Genomic DNA, 17,945 nt, shown 5'->3' on the forward strand with positions numbered 1-17,945 from the left:
GATAGGAAAGTCAACACGCAGGACCATTGCTGAGTCCCACTGTCAGGATTCACAAAAGTACACTCCTCCACTTTTCAAGTGAGCTCCAAAAGCAGAAAGCTTACAGTGCTTTTGTTCTAAAGTCATAAATGAAATATACTGAAGAAGCTCAGTCATTACACCAGTGAATGAATTTTCAGAGAACTGACATCCATCTGACAGGATAATAAAGCTTACTGAATCAGCCGGTCAGTCGTAAACTGGGACAGCCCAATTCAAGCAGTGTTAAAAGGCATGTTTACTCGCCATCTCCCTAATTCGCCTGTAAATAAGCTCACTGCTTGTGGCTGAGTGAAATCATAGGGTCACCAAGCAGCCCGCCGCTATCTAAGTGCACGCTCAGTCTTTCTCGAAGATGCATTCAAGCCAAAACAAAGAATATGAGAGAGCTCTGGGAGACAGCAGAGACCAGGTCTTCCCCACTCCACCCTGCAGCTACGCTGCTGATTTATGTAAAAGGCACTTTTGTGAAATGTGAAAACCCCAGTCACCTGATGCTTTAATTCAATCTTGTTTAAATAGCTGGTAGCTATCAAGATGACACAATGATTGGTCCTTGACCTGTGCTATGCACTCTGCATATCTGTGTGGGTGTGTGTGTGTGTGTGTGTGTGTAGGGCTCACATTGTTCCAGGGTGCATGAGCTTGCACTGGGTCTTCTGCAGCCAGTGCGATGCTGCTCATAGTAATGACCATGAGAATGCACATCTCAAAATAACGCAGGTTCACCACATAGTGACACAGCCTCCGCACGCTGCAAACAGCACACGCACGCATGCACGCACGCACACACACACCAGAATAAGAGCAGAATACAGTAACAACTCAGCCTCCTGCTATTAACAAATCAGAACAAAGCAGAAAGCAAAGCAACGATGAAGTGCTTGTGGGCCTCTAAGTCAGAAGTGTTTAGTTTCGGCTCCAATTTCAGCTTTCCTTTCACCTTCACACTTGATTCCACACAATAAAGGGCTTGATAATTAGCTGATGATTTGAATCAGGAGGTGCAGGAGCAGGAAAACGCAATGCATGGTTTAGCCTTACTGGTGCCTTCCAAGACCTCAGCCTGGCATCTCTGCCATAAGCTGTCCCCTGTCACATGTGCTTACTTCCATACCTGGGGGAAGGGAGATGAACTTTCTTTTTAAGGACAGATTTAGGCCACATGTGTTAGCCATACTCACGGGTTGGACTGGCCAAACACAAACATGGAGCTGTAGGGTAGGATCTGTTTGGGCGCGTTCTGATTTAGCCCATCCAGATCTTTCTTCTCATCATTCAGGAGCAGGCTATCGCCGTCTACGTTAGTTACTGCCAAGAACACATGCTTATTATAGTCAGCAAGTGGAAATGGAGTGCAAACACAAAGCAGGAATTTAAGAGACTCGCAAAAAACCTTCAAGCACAGCCGATCCCGCGGAACGACTTTTACTTCTTCGGGCAACGTGAACCTGGCCTTCAGTTTAAAGGGCAGTGCTTTTCTAGTCAACACACTGTGATCTTGCGGTAAAAATGGATTCGCGCTGAAGACTCTGGGACTACTGACCGGGAATGATGGTTGTGTCTCCTGGGAGGGCAGCGACAGTAACTGGGATGCTGACTGCGCTCGAGCCGGCCCTGGTGCTGTTCTTCAGGTTGTCAGAGTCCTCTTGCCTCGCCACGTCCTGCGGGTTTGTAGGAGATGATGTAGGGCTAGTATCCAAGCCATCGCCTTCTGCATTGGTCGCCCTGTCCATAAAAAATAGCCATATGCTAAAGGAAACGCAGAGGGCAAACATACTGGGAAAAAACCATACAAGATACACAAATGCATCGATTAAAACCTGCCATACAATAAAGGATGATGATGATGGTTTAGAAGACCAACTGACTGTTTGTTATTCTTCGTTGCGCAGCTACTGATCAAAGAAATAATATGGCGTTAATGGTGTTAATGGCATAATTAATAATAGCATTTATTTAGAATGCTGATTCAGTGGTAGCCAATTTAGTGTTAAAATGAATGGTAAGTGAGATGAGGTAAAATGGAAATTCTTTGGGAATGTCCATTATACAGATTCAGATACAGATTATACAGATACAGATCATAGTATATTCCCTTACTGAGAAATTATTGACCTCCAAATGCCTCAAGTGACCAATCAGCATCCACAGAGGAGTGAAATAGGTGCATGTGAAGGCAGCCTGCAGATTAAGGTGAGCTCATGCCTGACCTGTGATGCATGCCTCCCTCTCCATTCTCCCTGAAGTCCTCTGTGTCCAGTGTGGACTGGGCTTTGACGCGAGGTCTGCGTCTCCTCCTCTCCTCGGCGGTTCCCTCGGCCTCCCTGGGCCCCCGCGGCCTGGGCTCCCCTTTAGCTCCATTACCAATGGAGCCATAGCCGTTGGCGTCTCTGGCTCTGTGTGAGTGGTGGTGCCGGTGCTCCCTGTCCTCGGAGCCCTCTTCTGGGGACCTGGCCGCACGGTGGTGCTCACGGCCACGCCCGTGGCGCCGATGGTGCCGGCCCTCACTTGACTCGCTGCTCTCCCCTCTGCAGCGGTGGTGCTTCCGCAGGTGCTCCTCTGCCACACCCCCATTTCCACCCCCCGTGCAGTCCTCTGCGGGGTGGGGTTTGTCGTCATGGGCGGTGGCGTCACGCTGCTCCACCAGCAGGGGGCGGTCGTGGTGGGCCTTCATGTCGGGCCGCAGGTGCAGGGCGGAGGAAACACGTAGCCGCTCCTCGGGCTCTAGTTCGTTGTAGAGCGCCTCGTTGCTGCCGCGCAGGTTGTGGCGACGCAGCTGCGTGGTGCGCTGCTCCCACACGGACATCTTCTGAAGAGAACGCTGCTGCTCCCTGCTGGAGATGCACGGGATAAAACGAGAAGACGTCAGGAAGGAAGGATGGTCCGCAAAACACCAGCAGCGGAGGAGACGACTCTTATATCCACAGGAAGACCATCTTTTACCATCCATACTTATGTACCGCATCATGGCAGTAACAATGACCAACAGGGCATGATGCAGTCCCGAACAAGAATAATGAGCTCGGGTGATGTATGTAGGTTAAAAATGAAAACGGGGGAATGCCTAAAAGAAAAACCATTTCACTGCGTGTTCCACCATTTCACTGCGTGTTGTACTGTGTATGACTATGTATGTGACAAATAAACCAAACTTGAAAAAGACAACAAACTGGTTCTCATGGCCCCATCATACAAATTTGGTGCAATGACTCTTTTTCCGTTCCTGCCGCTGTAAGTCTTGCTGCTGAACCAAGGTGCCAGGCCCTGGCCTTAGGAGTGTCTGGGAGCTGCTAGCTCATCAACGCTCAGAGGAGTGCTGCTGATGTGGTAGAAGACGCTGGGCAGCAGCTGCTGCTTCACTGCTGCGCTATTGGGCTTTAATCCCCATTGGCCCTTCATGAAATCTGCTGTCTGAAAGGTGCTCTCCATCACACACACAGGATTCACATATAACCTAACTGCTGCCCCAGAGGCAAGACCCCTCCCCCCCCCAATGAACCTTCAGCAACATGCAGCGAGGGCAGGTTCTGGCCAGTTCTGATGCAGCGAGGGCAGCTTCTGGTCACGTTGATTATGAATATGGAGGGAAAGTCTGCACTTTTCTTTATAAATACTGAAGTGTATACAAACCAATAGTATTCTAGATGCAGGAAAATGGAAAGGATTTTATCCCCTCGATTTCCATACTGAGATGATGACACATAATAAAATCTTGTCATTCAAGACATGAGATGTTCTATTAGCTACTCAAATTTAAATGCAGCATGTAAATGAGGGTGGTGGTGTTGGGTTGAAGGTATGCATATTCTATTGTGACCTTCTGCGTAATTCATAGGTGGTAACTATACCTCACAATGCGATAGGCAGGGGCGAAGGAAAAATTCCTGTGAGCAGCACCAAGAATCACACAGCAAAGAACATCAGACATGTTAAAGACAGGACACACATGGTTACAATACACGATTGAGGAGAGAGAGAGGGAGTGAAAGAAAAATAAAAGAAAAACCCTAAAAGCAAAAGAGAAAACAGAGCACATTTCTACACAGAGAAACAGACAGCTGCCCAACTGACAGAAAGACAAAACACTGATATGCAGACTTGCATTGCACACACTGAGGTATACTTAAATTTGCACACTATGGCCCTGATTCACTAAAGATTTGTGCATGCATTTGCAAACTTAATTTCTGAGACTGGAGATTGCATGGGTAAATCAACACGACCGGAGAGCAGGAACTACAATTTTGCGTGTTTTGCAACTGCTGTCATTATGACAAGAAGGAGAATACTAGAAAGAACAAATACATTACAACATGTCGCATGACGTCAAAATAATGACGATACATATAGATTTCTGTTTTTTTTAAGCTTTGCTTCTTTTCTTTTTCTGAGACATCTTCTCTTCCTTGTTTTTATTTTGTTTTAACCATAGAACTGACATGACTGATTTCTTTGATTGCGTCCCGTACCTCTTAAATACACTTACTTGTCTGTTCAACTAACACCTATTCTTAAGTCTCAAATCTCATTTTAGTTTCAGTTTACATTTTCGGTATATTTCTTTGAGATCCTAACTCAGCATTTTTGAGATGCTAATTCAACATTTAGCACATACCAAAGCCAGATATAAATATTGTCTTTGAGCATGTCATTCACAAACGTTTTCTTTGTAAATAACCTGCTAACTCCACATGCGACTTATTAGATGGTCTATGCAAATGAACACTATTCATTTGGGATTTCAGTAAAACATGGATTGTATCTCATACTAAGCAACAGAAAGTCTGACAAAACCACAACCGTACAACCACGCATGTGCACACACGCACACACACACACACACACACACACACACACACACACACACACACACACACACAGACACACACACAACGGATCCAGTCGTTGAAGCCTGCAAGACGAATACCCAGACTACTCTGTCTAACTTAGCCTTCATTCATATTGAAAATGTTACTCACTTGTATGGAAAACAAAAGGGTATGTTTCTCAGAGCTGTCAAATACATAATTCATCATGGCAGGAGACACCTCTGAATGTTCTACAGCAGTATAGCTACGTATGATAGCTGACAAGACAGCGAATGCATGCTTTCTGCATCAGTATAGCTACGTATGATATCATTTTTGTATGGTATCATTTTCTCAACATCACACATTCACTGAAGTCATTGTAACAGCATCATTTACAGCGTAACTGAATTCAAAAGCAATGGCTAGATTGAATAGGTTTAAAGAGTGTTGCAGGGATGGCACTGATTAAAAGGAGAGGGGAGAGGAGAATATTGTAAGTGAGAGCAGAACTCACGGTGAGTGTGCGCTGCAGACGGAAGAGCTGCGAGAGAGCACGTCTCGATTTTGCTTTACAAAACTGCACATGCAAAACACACAAAACAAAAGAATAGAGAATGAGACAAAAACAGCCAAAAACAACAGAAACGTGCGGTTGGGTAGAGAGGGCTGTCAGAGGGACTTCCCCTGAGCAACGTCCATCTCCTTGTCTGGCCACCTGTCCCCTACACATCTCACACAAAACACACAGATCGGTCACACTTCTTTAAAAGTAGACGTTTTAGGTGCACAATAGCTGTGTGCTTATTTAATTACAGGTATATTGCCAATATGATTAAAACAATTTCCAATTTAATTTATATGAATCCTCCACTATAGTGTTACCTAAAACATCGGACTTATCAGATCAAAGATAACACAATTCAAGAAAACACTAATTCTACATTAGATGGCAAAAAGACAAAAAAAAACACACAGCATCCTGAAATAAACATACCGAGTGCAGTATATTAGAATAAAGACCTATTTGCAGTTATTATATAACTAATGCAGTTAATTTTTATAGGGGACAAATGTATTGCTATTTATCATTTATTTTGATCAATGTCAAGTTATTCACTGATCAAAGGAGTTACTGTACATAGACTTGTACAAAACACAGAAACACGGGTATTCAAACACAAACAGCAACAAAACAGAAATCAACAAACCATAAAGTTGTGAAGAAAATGTTTAAAACTTTGGAATTATCTTGTTTTTGCATGGATCACTCCAAATATGACAGTTTTCAACTATGTCATAATAAGCCATTTTAAATTGATAAATTAATGATAAATAAACACAAATAATAACAAATAAACAAAGTATAATAAACAAAGTATTGTTTAAAAAACTGCACAGAATGTAGGTTTAGTTTAGTTTTTAATTTGGTCCATCCTGCTGCTGATCGTCTCTTGTATGGGTTAATGTTTTTACTGTAGTTTAGACAGACACCCTGATATTCTGCTAGAATGTTCTGGTTGGATTCCTCCACTATGGTTCACAGATTAAATGATGTTTTGGATTTGGTGAGCAGTGTTTAGTTTTCTCCAAGGATAACACCACATGCAAAGCACGCAGTTACCTTCACATGTAAAAGAGGCCTGCACATCCTTAGAAGTCCTCTTAAACAGACTGTGAATGTGTGTGTGATTTCACAAAACTCGGAGGTCATCTGGTCATTTTAATCTAGACACACCTGTCCCTGACTTTCCATGTACACGTCGCTTTGTATTAGAAAAGAAAACTGTTTGAGTGGCCCTACTTACATAGCATGTGTGTTTAGTGTGCTTATCAGTACCATGTGTATCAGTGACCCGCTCCTAGATATTAAACACTTTCCAAATTGAAAAACACACACAGCAAACACACATACCACACTAGTAATTTGAACTGTAAAAATACTAAACATTTTCAAAAATCAAGACTGAAACTACATTTATTAATTCCCTAATGTAGTCACATTTAAAATGTATTTATGCATTTATTCTAAAATAGCTCCTCCCTCTTTTATTTATTGTCTTCTCTTCACTGCAGGCATAGCAACAAAGGGCAAGAGTTACATCATTAATGTAATGTCATTAGCATTCAAATGTAACAACAACTGGAACCCACAGAAAATATACTTTAATTAATAAAATTATGCTGAATTATAATGCTATATTGTTTAATTCACATTTTTAATGTAAATATGTTTTTTTATTCTAAATGACTAATTACTTTTAATTTATTGCCATATTTATTTTATAATTCTGCTTTTACTGATGACTTCCTTACCTGTTAAGCCACTCTAATAGGATGAACCTCTTTTTCCACGGGCTAATCATTTGCTGTTAATTGCGTTTACCTGAGTCTAGCAGTATCCTTCAGTTGAATGCATACTGACTTGAAAACTATTAAGGAACTCAACGATGTAGTGCAGAGCAGACAAACGTTAATTTGGCAGCCGAAATAAACTGAAATAACCTGACACCTTGGGGTGTTTTGAGCTGGAACCCTGATTGTCCACAGTAATTGCCATACCTAGACCTGCTTCAAACTTCATGTGGGCACAGATTTAACTAGTTAACTATTATATTCTACAAGACTATGGGCCCAGGTGTACATTGACTACATGTACTTACAATAAGTCTCAGTTCAAAAAGTAAATGCTACCATTAACATGCCACATGATTCTCCCTTTCTTGAATATGCTATTAGCTAGCAAGCTAATTTAGCTGCCAGAGTATGTTTCCTCTGTGAGTATGTTTCCACAATGAACATTATGGACCCTGAATAACAAAGTGAGGGCTTTTTTTTAATATATATATATATATATATATATATATATATATATATATATATATATATATAAACCACTAACATTTTAGAAGATATTAATGCTAAAATCCAGATAATTCCAAAGGGTTCACAAACTTTGACTCATAACAGTAGGCTATAATAGTACTGTTCAGTTCTGAATATTAATGTAGTTTACAATCATAAAACTGGTGAAAAGCAATGTCACAAACTAACAGTCAGTCACAAAGTGACAAAATAAACAAAAGAGAATTTGAGAGCTCCAGTAATGGCGACGTGTGACAAGGCTTCACATGTGACCGTCTGTTCACTGACGGCACTGCCAACACTTTCAAGATCGACAAAAGAATGCAGAAGCAAGGAAATCAGAATGGACTGGGAAAAGCACACTGCAGTACAAAAGCGCTTTGCGTACACACAATAACTGTACACACTTCAGACCGGTATAAAAGCAGCAGGAGTGTAAAACTGAAGAGACAGGCTAATATAAACGTGACCGGGTGGCCCCGCACTTACGCGGCGATGGAGATGTTGGCTGCAGACCCAGGGCTGACCTCCTTCACCTCCATGGCTTTCTGCAGGGCCAGGCACTTTTTGGCTGCTTCCTCCTGCTCCTCCTCATCCTGGAGGTCACAGGAACAGGTTCATAGATGAGTGCATGTTGCTTACATTTGGACGAGACCGCCAGTGGATTAGAACAAAGGGACGAAAGTGATGCTCTGTAGTTAAGGTCCAGGAGCATCACAGCCTCGTCAGTATCGTTCACTGTAACTCAAAATATCTGAGGGGATACTGCATTTGATGAAACAATCACCCAGCGCAAAAGATAGATAAAAGCATAAAGCATGCAGCTAATATGACTGATTAACCTACCTTTGTCAGCTCCTGTGCATTGGCAAGATTATCGACAGCGATAGCCAAGAATACATTAAGAAGAGTGTCTGGTTCAGCTGCGGTTAAAGAAGCATCTGCATTGATCCTGTATTTGATTGGATTAGATAAGATCTCTGAATCAGACATAATAGAACTGTCTTGGTCCTGGCAATGAGGATACTCATATATATATATATATATATATATATATATATATATATATATATATATATATATATATATATATATATATATATATATATATATATATATATATATATATAGTGCATTTAATTAGATTAGATTTGATTAGCTCTCTGAATCGGACAGAACAAAGTCTCCCTGGTCCTGGGAATAAGGAATGAGGATACAGTTTCCAAAGAGAGTGAGCACAATGAAGTAGATGGAGGAGAACATGCCTCGCTTGACACCCCCCTGAGACTCAATCCCATGATACATCACAGCATTCCAATCCTCACCTGTCAAAATCTGCAGACACACACACACACACACACACACACACACACACACACACACACACACACACACAGTACAGAAGTAATCAACTCTGTTAAATGTATTAAATGCTATTCATTTAAAATTTTTTAATAAGATTCACAAAGCAGGGTGATAAAGGGCATACCTGGAAGACTGTCATTATGGCAGCAGGGAAGTTGTCAAAGTTTGTTGTGGGTGTTTCTTTGTCAAAGTTAAATCTTGATGGAAAAAGAAAACAGCAGCAAGTCTCACTTTTGCTCAGAATAACACACATCCTGTGTGAACAGTATCAAGATGTTATAAAATGTATAAATCTGTGCTTTTACTTTTTGAATAATACAATGATTTAGAAGAACAGATTCTGCAAAGCGTAAAATATTTTTTTGAAAAATTATTACAAACATATTACATATCTGCTCTCTCTCTGCTCTGTCTTTCACTGTTTCTGGTTAGACCACAACAGTGTTTACAAATAATCTATTATCCTCCCAAATAACTCCAGGATTTACACCCCTAATCCAGCCCAGTCAAAGCATACTAATTCCAAAGGCATTATGGGAGCCTTCACTTAATCCCAGCAAACACAGACAGGTGAGATGATGCGCAAAGACCTCTGTGTGCCGTAGACTCTGCAGCATAAGTGAAAGTCCAAGGACCCAGTCACTGCTGAGTTATGAGTGCTGCACATCCTCTTTCACGCTACCGACACTGACTTGGAAGGGCTGCAAAAAAGCAGCGTTTCCTGAATGGCAGCCGCGTTTCCTTAGGGGGATTCCAGCAAATCGACTTCTGCCCATCCCAAATGCTCATCCCATGTTGAGGGTGTCATCTTGTTAGCTCCATGCTAGACACATAGACACCGTTTACTGTGCAAGAGATCTGCTCCAGAAAGCTCAGCCGTATCACTTCCGTGATTTCAGTTAGGTACAGCAGAAGAGGAGTGGGTCACAGTGACAAACACGGAGGGAGAGGAAAACTGGGAGAGACGGAGAGGGTCTGAGTCAGAGCTTTATTTATCCAGCCAGTGCGGCGCCCTTCATTAAAACAGGCAGGCACATTGTATAATCAGCTCAGTAAGTCCTGGAGCGAGGAAATCGAAATCCCTGCTGTCAAGCTCTATCTCTTCTCCCTCACAAATGTTTGTGGAAGGACATAGGCGGGATTAGGGAGGAGAGGGGGGAATGGGTAGGGATATGATATGTATGATTGGGAATGGCCTTTGAAAGAAACAAATACATAAAGCACACTAACGAAAACCATGGAAATGGTGAGTTCAGTTGAAAAGCCACAAGGAGACATGCTGTCTACCAAAAAGTAACAAGTGCAAACAATCACTCTCGCTGGGTCTACAGAAAGACAGGTCCCTTTGAGTGCTCTCTGCAGCATTTCAGTTCAACAACTGAAACTTCATTTTCCCAATCTGCCAGCATGACATGCTGTAGACAGCAGGAGACTCCCAGTCCATTATCCAAATGACACTGGACAATTAAGCACAATGTTGTGACTGGGTCTCATCAGTTACTGATAAGGCAGTTCTGCCTACCATATGGTGCCTCTCTGACTTCAGACCTGCAGAAGATGAATCAAACTGAGCAAAGGGGCCACGGATTAACTAAGAAAACTGATCTGCAGTCAGCTCCATGGGGCATAAATGCAGTATACAAGCTGCTATCAAAGCTTCACTACAGGAACAGTCCCTGCTGCGACTATGAAAAGCATCTCCCGATGGCACATCCTTGGAGCATTCTCAGCATGGGAAAAGAAGTGGGCAGGGTTCAGCCGAGCTTTGTTCTGGAGTGCCGGAGAGGAGACTTTACTCGAGCCTTGTGAAGCTATTTTAGACGCTGATCATTATGGCTTTATAATACACTCAGAGGGCAAGAACTAGAGGTGTGAGAACAAATGGACACCGGAGCAGAGGGAAAACTGGCTGGAAATCAAGGTATTTGTCAAAGCATCTTCATCAGAGAGAATTAGGTACAGGGATTAGGTACAGGGTCCACTCACTGTCCTCCAAAGAGCTGCATGCCCAGCAGAGCAAAGACAACAATGAAGAGGAAGAGGAGGAAAAGCAAACTTATGATGGACTTCATGGAGTTCAGCAGGGACACCACCAGGTTCCTCAGAGAGTTCCAATACCTAGGCACAGATGGGGTTCTTAAGATCTTACTGGACATACAGGAAAGCTTGTAAACAATTCAATACTAACCTGATTTTCCTTGCTCATAGAGTATAAAAGGCTGTGAAGAGTCTAGCACTGTTTTATTTCAGGTCAAAAATAAAATGTTCCTAAAATCTTGCAGTAGGAAATGAAAATGACTTAACATCGTGATGACATCCTTCTTCTGAGGAATACAAAACTGATGTTACCTATGACATAAGCTCTGGTGAATGAAAGATAAATGCCAGTACTTACTCGTGTGAGGTCATGTGTTTGTGTGTGTGTGCACTGAAAGGGTCTACGCACTTGGTAACTTTAAAGATTCGCAGCAAGCGCAGGGCTCTCAAAACACTGATCCCGAACGAGGCTCCTGGCTGGATGGCTGCCCACACCACCTCAAAGATGCTGCCCACGATGACCTGAGCACGCCAGTGGACATGGCGTTAATCACTTACACATTGGGTAGAGTAGCAGCACTTTTAACAGGGACTTAAGAGGGCGCGGAAACGGAGAGCAAGACTGAATATAGAGGATAAATACAAAGCTAAATGAACAGGAGTAAACAGAAGTCTCTTTTAGCTAGAGCATGCGGACGGCTCTCCAGTAAGCATCGTAATGGCTGCTAATGGCGGCGAGTGTGCTGGTCCCCTGGGCTCCTCTTACTCATCCCGCTGTGACTCACCCCAAAGTCAAAGCAGTTGAATGAGGAATGAAAGTAATTCCTGGGCCCCAGGCCGTACATTTTCAGAGTCATCTCAGAGAGGAACAGGCCCAAGAAGACAAACTCCGCCAGATCTAATGCATTAGACACACACATCGCGATAAGGCAATACCAGATTAGTACAGCTAAATTTGCTATTATCCATAATAATGTACACTTTATGTCTTAGTCAGACAAATATATACACATTGACATTTACATAAAATATTTTTTCATTTAAAAGTGAATGTGCACTTTTGTGTTAGTCAGACAAATATGCACATTGACATTTACATTAAATATTTTTTCAAAATATATATTTTTTTATGTTTAGCATAACAATGACTCCAATTCATCCATTACATACATGACCAAATCCAAACAGACAATAATAACTATGAATAATTTTCATTGCATGGGGCAATAATATGATTCTGTTCAGTCCTACAGGAGCGCACGTGCTCAGGCCGAGGTACGTACACAGCGCCTGGGTGAGCCACTCAGGCTGGTCATAGTGGACGATGGCCACACACAGCGTGTTCAGGCCCACCAGGAACAAAATGATCCAGTAGGAGCTCTGTGCCTTCACCAGGCGGCGTATGAAGAAGCGTACCCTCTTCTCCTTCCGCCGGAAGTACGAGGAGCTGCCGTTCTGGGTGCTCTTCAAGCTGGCCCGGGCGAACGGCGACCCAGGAGGGGCTGTGGTTTATCAGAATGAAGGCAAGGCATCAGCCAGAGTGCTTTCTCTCAAGGTTGACCAACCACAAGAAAATGCGAAGCTGCTCACAGATCAATAGAATTAGCAAATGTAGTATTAATTCTTCACGTAGACAGTGACTAAGCATTATTATTATTATTATTGAGGGTTTTTTGGGCGGGAAGTCAACTCCTGCTCCAGAAGCTTGCGTTAGTCATCCTTCAAGCCAAGGAATTGTATCCCTGCACAGAAAAAGTAGAACTAAAAGCCACTTTGTGTGCCCCTAATAACCAACACAAAAGCTGGCGAAATTAAAGGAGAGAGGAAGATACAATTACATCAGGCTCTTAAGTCTGACAGAGAGCCCTCAAGGGCAACCTACTACTCTGGGTCAGCATGAAGGGTTTCAAGTTGAAGTGTTATCACAACGAACTAACAATAACTCTCAATGATGACTCCACTCTGCTTCAGCCACCAGAAATAATGGCCATAATACGTGACGCATTTTACAGCTAAAGTTACAGTTGAGCTTTTAAAATGCAACATCTATCTAGGAATATATAAGCACCTCCTAGCACATCAGAAGCACTTTGTAACACAGCTTGTAAACCATACTGTTTCTTATATTTATGTAAAAATATATAAACACGTACAAATTTCTTGAAACATTCCTTTTACACACCTCAGATTACTTTCTTCACTATGCATCCATATAATAAGGGACAGCTCTTTCTGACAACTTTAAAGGAAATAGTATAACATTGTAGAATAACACTGCAGTGCCTGAAAACCACTGTGTGTCTTTTATCTTTGTGTGTTGCAGGGATCCATTTATAGCAGTGAGATATCACAGGCCAGGTCTTACCAACGGAGGAAATGTCTGGGAAGGGGTCCTCTGCCTCCTCAGCACTTATGAGGTCATTCTTCCCTTTCTTGGTCTTGGCCCTTTTCAACACTATACACACAGCAGTCGACAGGTAAGATGTGAGAGAAACCATCCACATCTCTCTGACATTGCACTTAATGTGAGTGTATATATATATATATATATATATATATATATATATATATATATATATATATATATATATATATATATGAGAATCTCTCATATACACATATATGAGAATAACTCATAAAACAAAACATCAAAGACCTAAAGTTCAATGGATCATGATCAGCGGCAGAAACAATGCACCTGATGATTACTCTGTTAAGGACTGACACTGGTGGCAATGTCATCATTCAGTATAAGATGCCTGATTGTTCATAGCCCACCGCCTTTTACATACAGCAAGCAGCACGAGTCTGCAGCTACTGAGATGGATGTGTGCACATTGCAAGTCATTCATTAGACTGAGCCATAAGCCAGGCACTCAGGAAATGCTGACTGCAACTCTTAGGTTTTATGTTTCCCATTGGTAACAACTGCAGCTAGCTAATTGCAGTCTTTGAGATGTATCAGTCAATCATGTTTTTAATCAGGTTTTTACATCTCACAGCATGAAAACCAGAGCCGAGTCTCTTATAGGCTAGTGAAGTAACTGGCCAAGAATTTCTGCTGCTCACAGCCATAATTCACACATTGCGTAGCTATGGGGCAAAGACGACGACTACTACAGTGGGTCCACATTTAGAGCTCCTGTGCGCTTTTCTGTATTTCAGCTTTCTAAGCAACTCACTATACAGGACCAGTACTGCATGAGCCTAACCAGAATGCTCCAGTGTTCTCCCCTGTGAAATGTGTGTGTGTGTGTGTGTGTGTGTGTGTGTGTGTTTGTAAGACAGAGAGAAACAGAGGGAGATGCTTAATCTAATTAACCCTGTTGTCTTAATCCCTGTAATTACTTCTGGCATCCATGCCAGGTGTAATTGACAGAGATTATGGGCCTTGATGAGGCAGAGCAACCGGGAGCAATACGTTAAAGACAAGGCAGTGAATGTGCTGGCAAAAGACCACACCACATTTCAAGAAGAGCGATTTCATGCAAAAGAGAGAGAGGGAGAGAGAAAGAGGATGAAAAAATTAATAAAAAGGAATGGCAAAGAATTTAGACAATGGATGAATGAGTAAAGTTGCATTTCTATAGTGCCTTTTGAGGAAGCCAAGGATGCAATACAATCAACACCACCAGTCGCACACTGGAGTTACACACACTCTCACCTACAGACATTTACTTCAGAATGACTACAACAGTCAACTGAGGGGACAATTTAAGATAGCCAGTTCACCTATAGGAAAGCCAATTCACCTATGCCATCATATGTTTTTTGGACAGTGGGAGGAAACTGGAGATCCTGGAGGAAACCCACATATACATGGGAAGAACTTGGAAACTCCTCCCAGATAGGCATGCGAACTGGAGACCCTATTGCTAGGAGACAAACATGCTACCCACCATGTTGCCTGGGTAGAGACCATGAAAGTCACCATACATGTCTTCTGTACATCTATGGTGACTTTTATTACTTTCAGATGGGGGGAGTCCAAACTTTGTGCAAGCATTGTAAATTAAAGGATTCTTTTAAAAGCTTGCATTTCATGTGTGCCTAGACACAAAGACATGCAGACTTTGGCAGACCTGCACAGGAAAGCAACCAAATTATGAGATATTGAAACTATAGACTTTCAGCGGCTAATCTCTTAGCCTCATTCATTTCATTTTAGTGTCACCAGGCGGAAGGATCAATATACATCCACATTTAATAAAAGAAATTGATTTTGCTCCTGTACAGTGCAAAAGTGATGATGAACGGAGGTAGAGGTAATACTCTGCATGCTGGCTTCTATGGTAAAGCAGCTACATGGGCCCTGGCCTTCTATTTACCTGGGTTGTTTTGTTTCCTCTTATACCATGCACCATCCATTGGAGATTTCTCCTCTGCATTCTGATCCTCTTCTGCCAGAAGCACCTCCTCTGTAGCAGGGAGCATACCATATATATATATACACACACACACATCCACACACACAGCAGTGTGAACAGAGTGAAGCTCTGGAATAGGCAAACGAGAGAAAGTGAGAGAGCCGGATCTCCACGGACCTGCCTTACAGATCCACTCCAGGTAGCCAGTGAGCTCTCTCTCAATCTGCTGTTGCCTGCGCAGCTTTAAGAACTCCTGTCTCTTTTCCACACGTTCCCTCTCCTTGGCAAATTCTCTGAGAGCACGCATTCACACATACGTGCGCACACAGCCACCCAGAAACGCACACAAAAAGTAATGTCTGCATTAACAAAAACATGATGGCCACAGATACAACATATCACTGTGAAGACTTTCTGTACTGCATAATAATGAGTCTTATGTCAGAAATCGTTTAGCAAATGGATTTAAGCAGTCATACAATAATACCCAGGGTCTCCATGCCATAACAGACTGCAGACCTTTGAGCCTTCTGGCTCAGCTGTCTTCCTGTCTCAACTCGGCCGGTGTCTAGCTGTCCCCTGCTAGTCTAGAGTGGCTTTTCCCTTCAAACAGGGCTGTGGAGAAGCCCTACTGTGATGTGTGCTGCTACTGCAAGCTCACACACCTGTGTATGACCAGGCCATGAGCACCAGGGCCTTTTTTTTAACACCTAGTTGTGTTTTGACACAATGGGTGAATGGTGGAGAGCCAAGAAGTCAAAGGGATCATGACAAAAAAAAGGTGGAGGTTGCTGAGGAAGCAAATGTCACCTGCAGACAATGAAGGTGCAGGAAAAAGTGTGCAATTCTAACATTTACAGATGAAATTAAAACACAGACGAAAAATCTCTTTCTGCAGTTTTTTCTGCAGGGAGTACTTGAAACTGTATAAAGTGCCTCAGATTTAAGTTGAGAACCACAGCTATAGAACAATAAACATGACTAAAACATACCGTTGTGTCCCATATAAATAAGAGAAACTGACCAGAGTAGCTCAGCAGCACTGCAAAAGCCACAATGGGTAAAAAGTAGCAGAACAAAACCTCTCCCAGGTCTCCCAGGCAACATGATTCCCTAATTTGACATTATAACTCCAATAACACGAATTTTGGATCAAACATAACCCTGCCACCTTTAGATCTACTTCATCTTCATGCTCTTGCAAAACACTACTGCATTATTCCTTTTAATCAAAATTCCGCCTCGGACTATATCTCTCCGACTCCCACTGATCAGGAGCCAGAGGCTAAAAGAAAGAAAAAAAACCCCCAAAACTTAGAGACTCTGTGTTCAAGACTTGGGAAAGGCAACGGAGTGCTATAAAGCCATTCTAATCAAGGTGGGACGGCAAAAGGATGAGGCAATCAGGGATTCCCTCCCGCAAGAGAGCTCACACAGAGTGGAGAACCGAGCATCATTAGTGACTAAAGACCAGCTCCAATTAAAAACCTTCATACTTCTAAATTTTGGCTTCAAGAGCCTAAAATTCACTGTTCTAATTTGAACAACTCAAGGCAATATGTTGAGTACAAAATGCTTTACATTAATAGCTTCTACACACAATGTATTTCTTCTAATTTCGTGTCATATTTTATTTTATTGTCTAAATCTCTTAATTGATATTCACATTGTGATATTTACAATGTAAACTCTCTTATGAAACTATTCCTAAACAGCCACTACAACATCATCATCATCAATCATCTGCAGTACAAGTTAGTGTCATCCTAAGTGAATTTTAAATGTAAATACTGGCAAAACACAGTGCACGAAATGAGTTTCACTTTCATTTTACTTTCAAAACATCATAGAAAGTAAGACATCGTACATGTTGTCTGGGGATTTTTATGAATTTCAAACTGCCTGTGTTCTGAATATGCTTTACCCTCTTTTTTAAAATTTGAAACTTCAGGCTAATTATTTAGTTATTAATATTAAGGCTTAAAATTCAGTAACTACTGTGAATTATTGAAACTAGAGTGAAAGACAGGAAATGCTCCACCACTGTGTTCACAAAGGAGATAAAATGATTAATAAAAAAGTATTGCACAGCAAAAGTAAACAATCTTACTTTTCTGAATTATACATTTTCGTTCTTTTCTTTCTTCACCTCTCCGCAGACCTGACAGGACTGATTACATTTTGTTGGCTTGACTCTGGTGTTTTTACATTACCAGCCATTGTCACAGGTAAGACATGAAAAAACTGCTGAAAAAAACATATAAAGCTAAAATATACAGCATTTTGCTCTGCAAGCAGATTTGGTTCACATACTGGAACAATTAGGTTTTATTTGGTTTAACACACACCCTGCTTTAAACACACTTACGAACATGAAAGTTGTTTTCCAGGAAGAACGGATCAACGTAAGCTGAGAATTGTTCTGATCGGGGGTAAGACAGTTGGGCGGAACAGAGGCAAG

General features: G+C 42.0%; 1 protein-coding gene across 14 annotated transcripts in view; it reads right to left on the reverse strand.

Moving 5' to 3' along the window:
• Nucleotides 1-17,945, reverse strand: part of cacna1bb (calcium channel, voltage-dependent, N type, alpha 1B subunit, b) — a 105,804-nt gene that overhangs the window by 34,097 nt on the left and 53,762 nt on the right. For 9 of the 14 annotated variants that reach the window (XM_035526984.1, XM_035526985.1, XM_035526981.1 and 6 more), the window contains 16 exons: nt 15,662-15,777; nt 15,446-15,535; nt 13,483-13,572; nt 12,401-12,619; nt 11,903-12,015; nt 11,527-11,639; nt 11,067-11,198; nt 9,205-9,277; nt 8,933-9,050; nt 8,562-8,629; nt 8,205-8,311; nt 5,368-5,430; nt 2,253-2,876; nt 1,586-1,767; nt 1,224-1,350; nt 664-793 (listed from right to left, as the gene is read on the reverse strand). In XM_035526984.1, the coding sequence (XP_035382877.1) occupies nt 664-793; nt 1,224-1,350; nt 1,586-1,767; nt 2,253-2,876; nt 5,368-5,430; nt 8,205-8,311; nt 8,562-8,629; nt 8,933-9,050; nt 9,205-9,277; nt 11,067-11,198; nt 11,527-11,639; nt 11,903-12,015; nt 12,401-12,619; nt 13,483-13,572; nt 15,446-15,535; nt 15,662-15,777 (2,365 nt within the window). The remainder of the gene's footprint in view (nt 1-663; nt 794-1,223; nt 1,351-1,585; nt 1,768-2,252; nt 2,877-5,367; nt 5,431-8,204; nt 8,312-8,561; nt 8,630-8,932; nt 9,051-9,204; nt 9,278-11,066; nt 11,199-11,526; nt 11,640-11,902; nt 12,016-12,400; nt 12,620-13,482; nt 13,573-15,445; nt 15,536-15,661; nt 15,778-17,945) is intronic. The other 5 variants (XM_035526991.1, XM_035526990.1, XM_035526992.1 and 2 more) reach the window with 2 other exon arrangements.

This window comes from Electrophorus electricus, chromosome 6 (genome assembly GCF_013358815.1).
Source record: "Electrophorus electricus isolate fEleEle1 chromosome 6, fEleEle1.pri, whole genome shotgun sequence".
Taxonomy (NCBI): Eukaryota; Metazoa; Chordata; class Actinopteri; order Gymnotiformes; family Gymnotidae; genus Electrophorus; species Electrophorus electricus.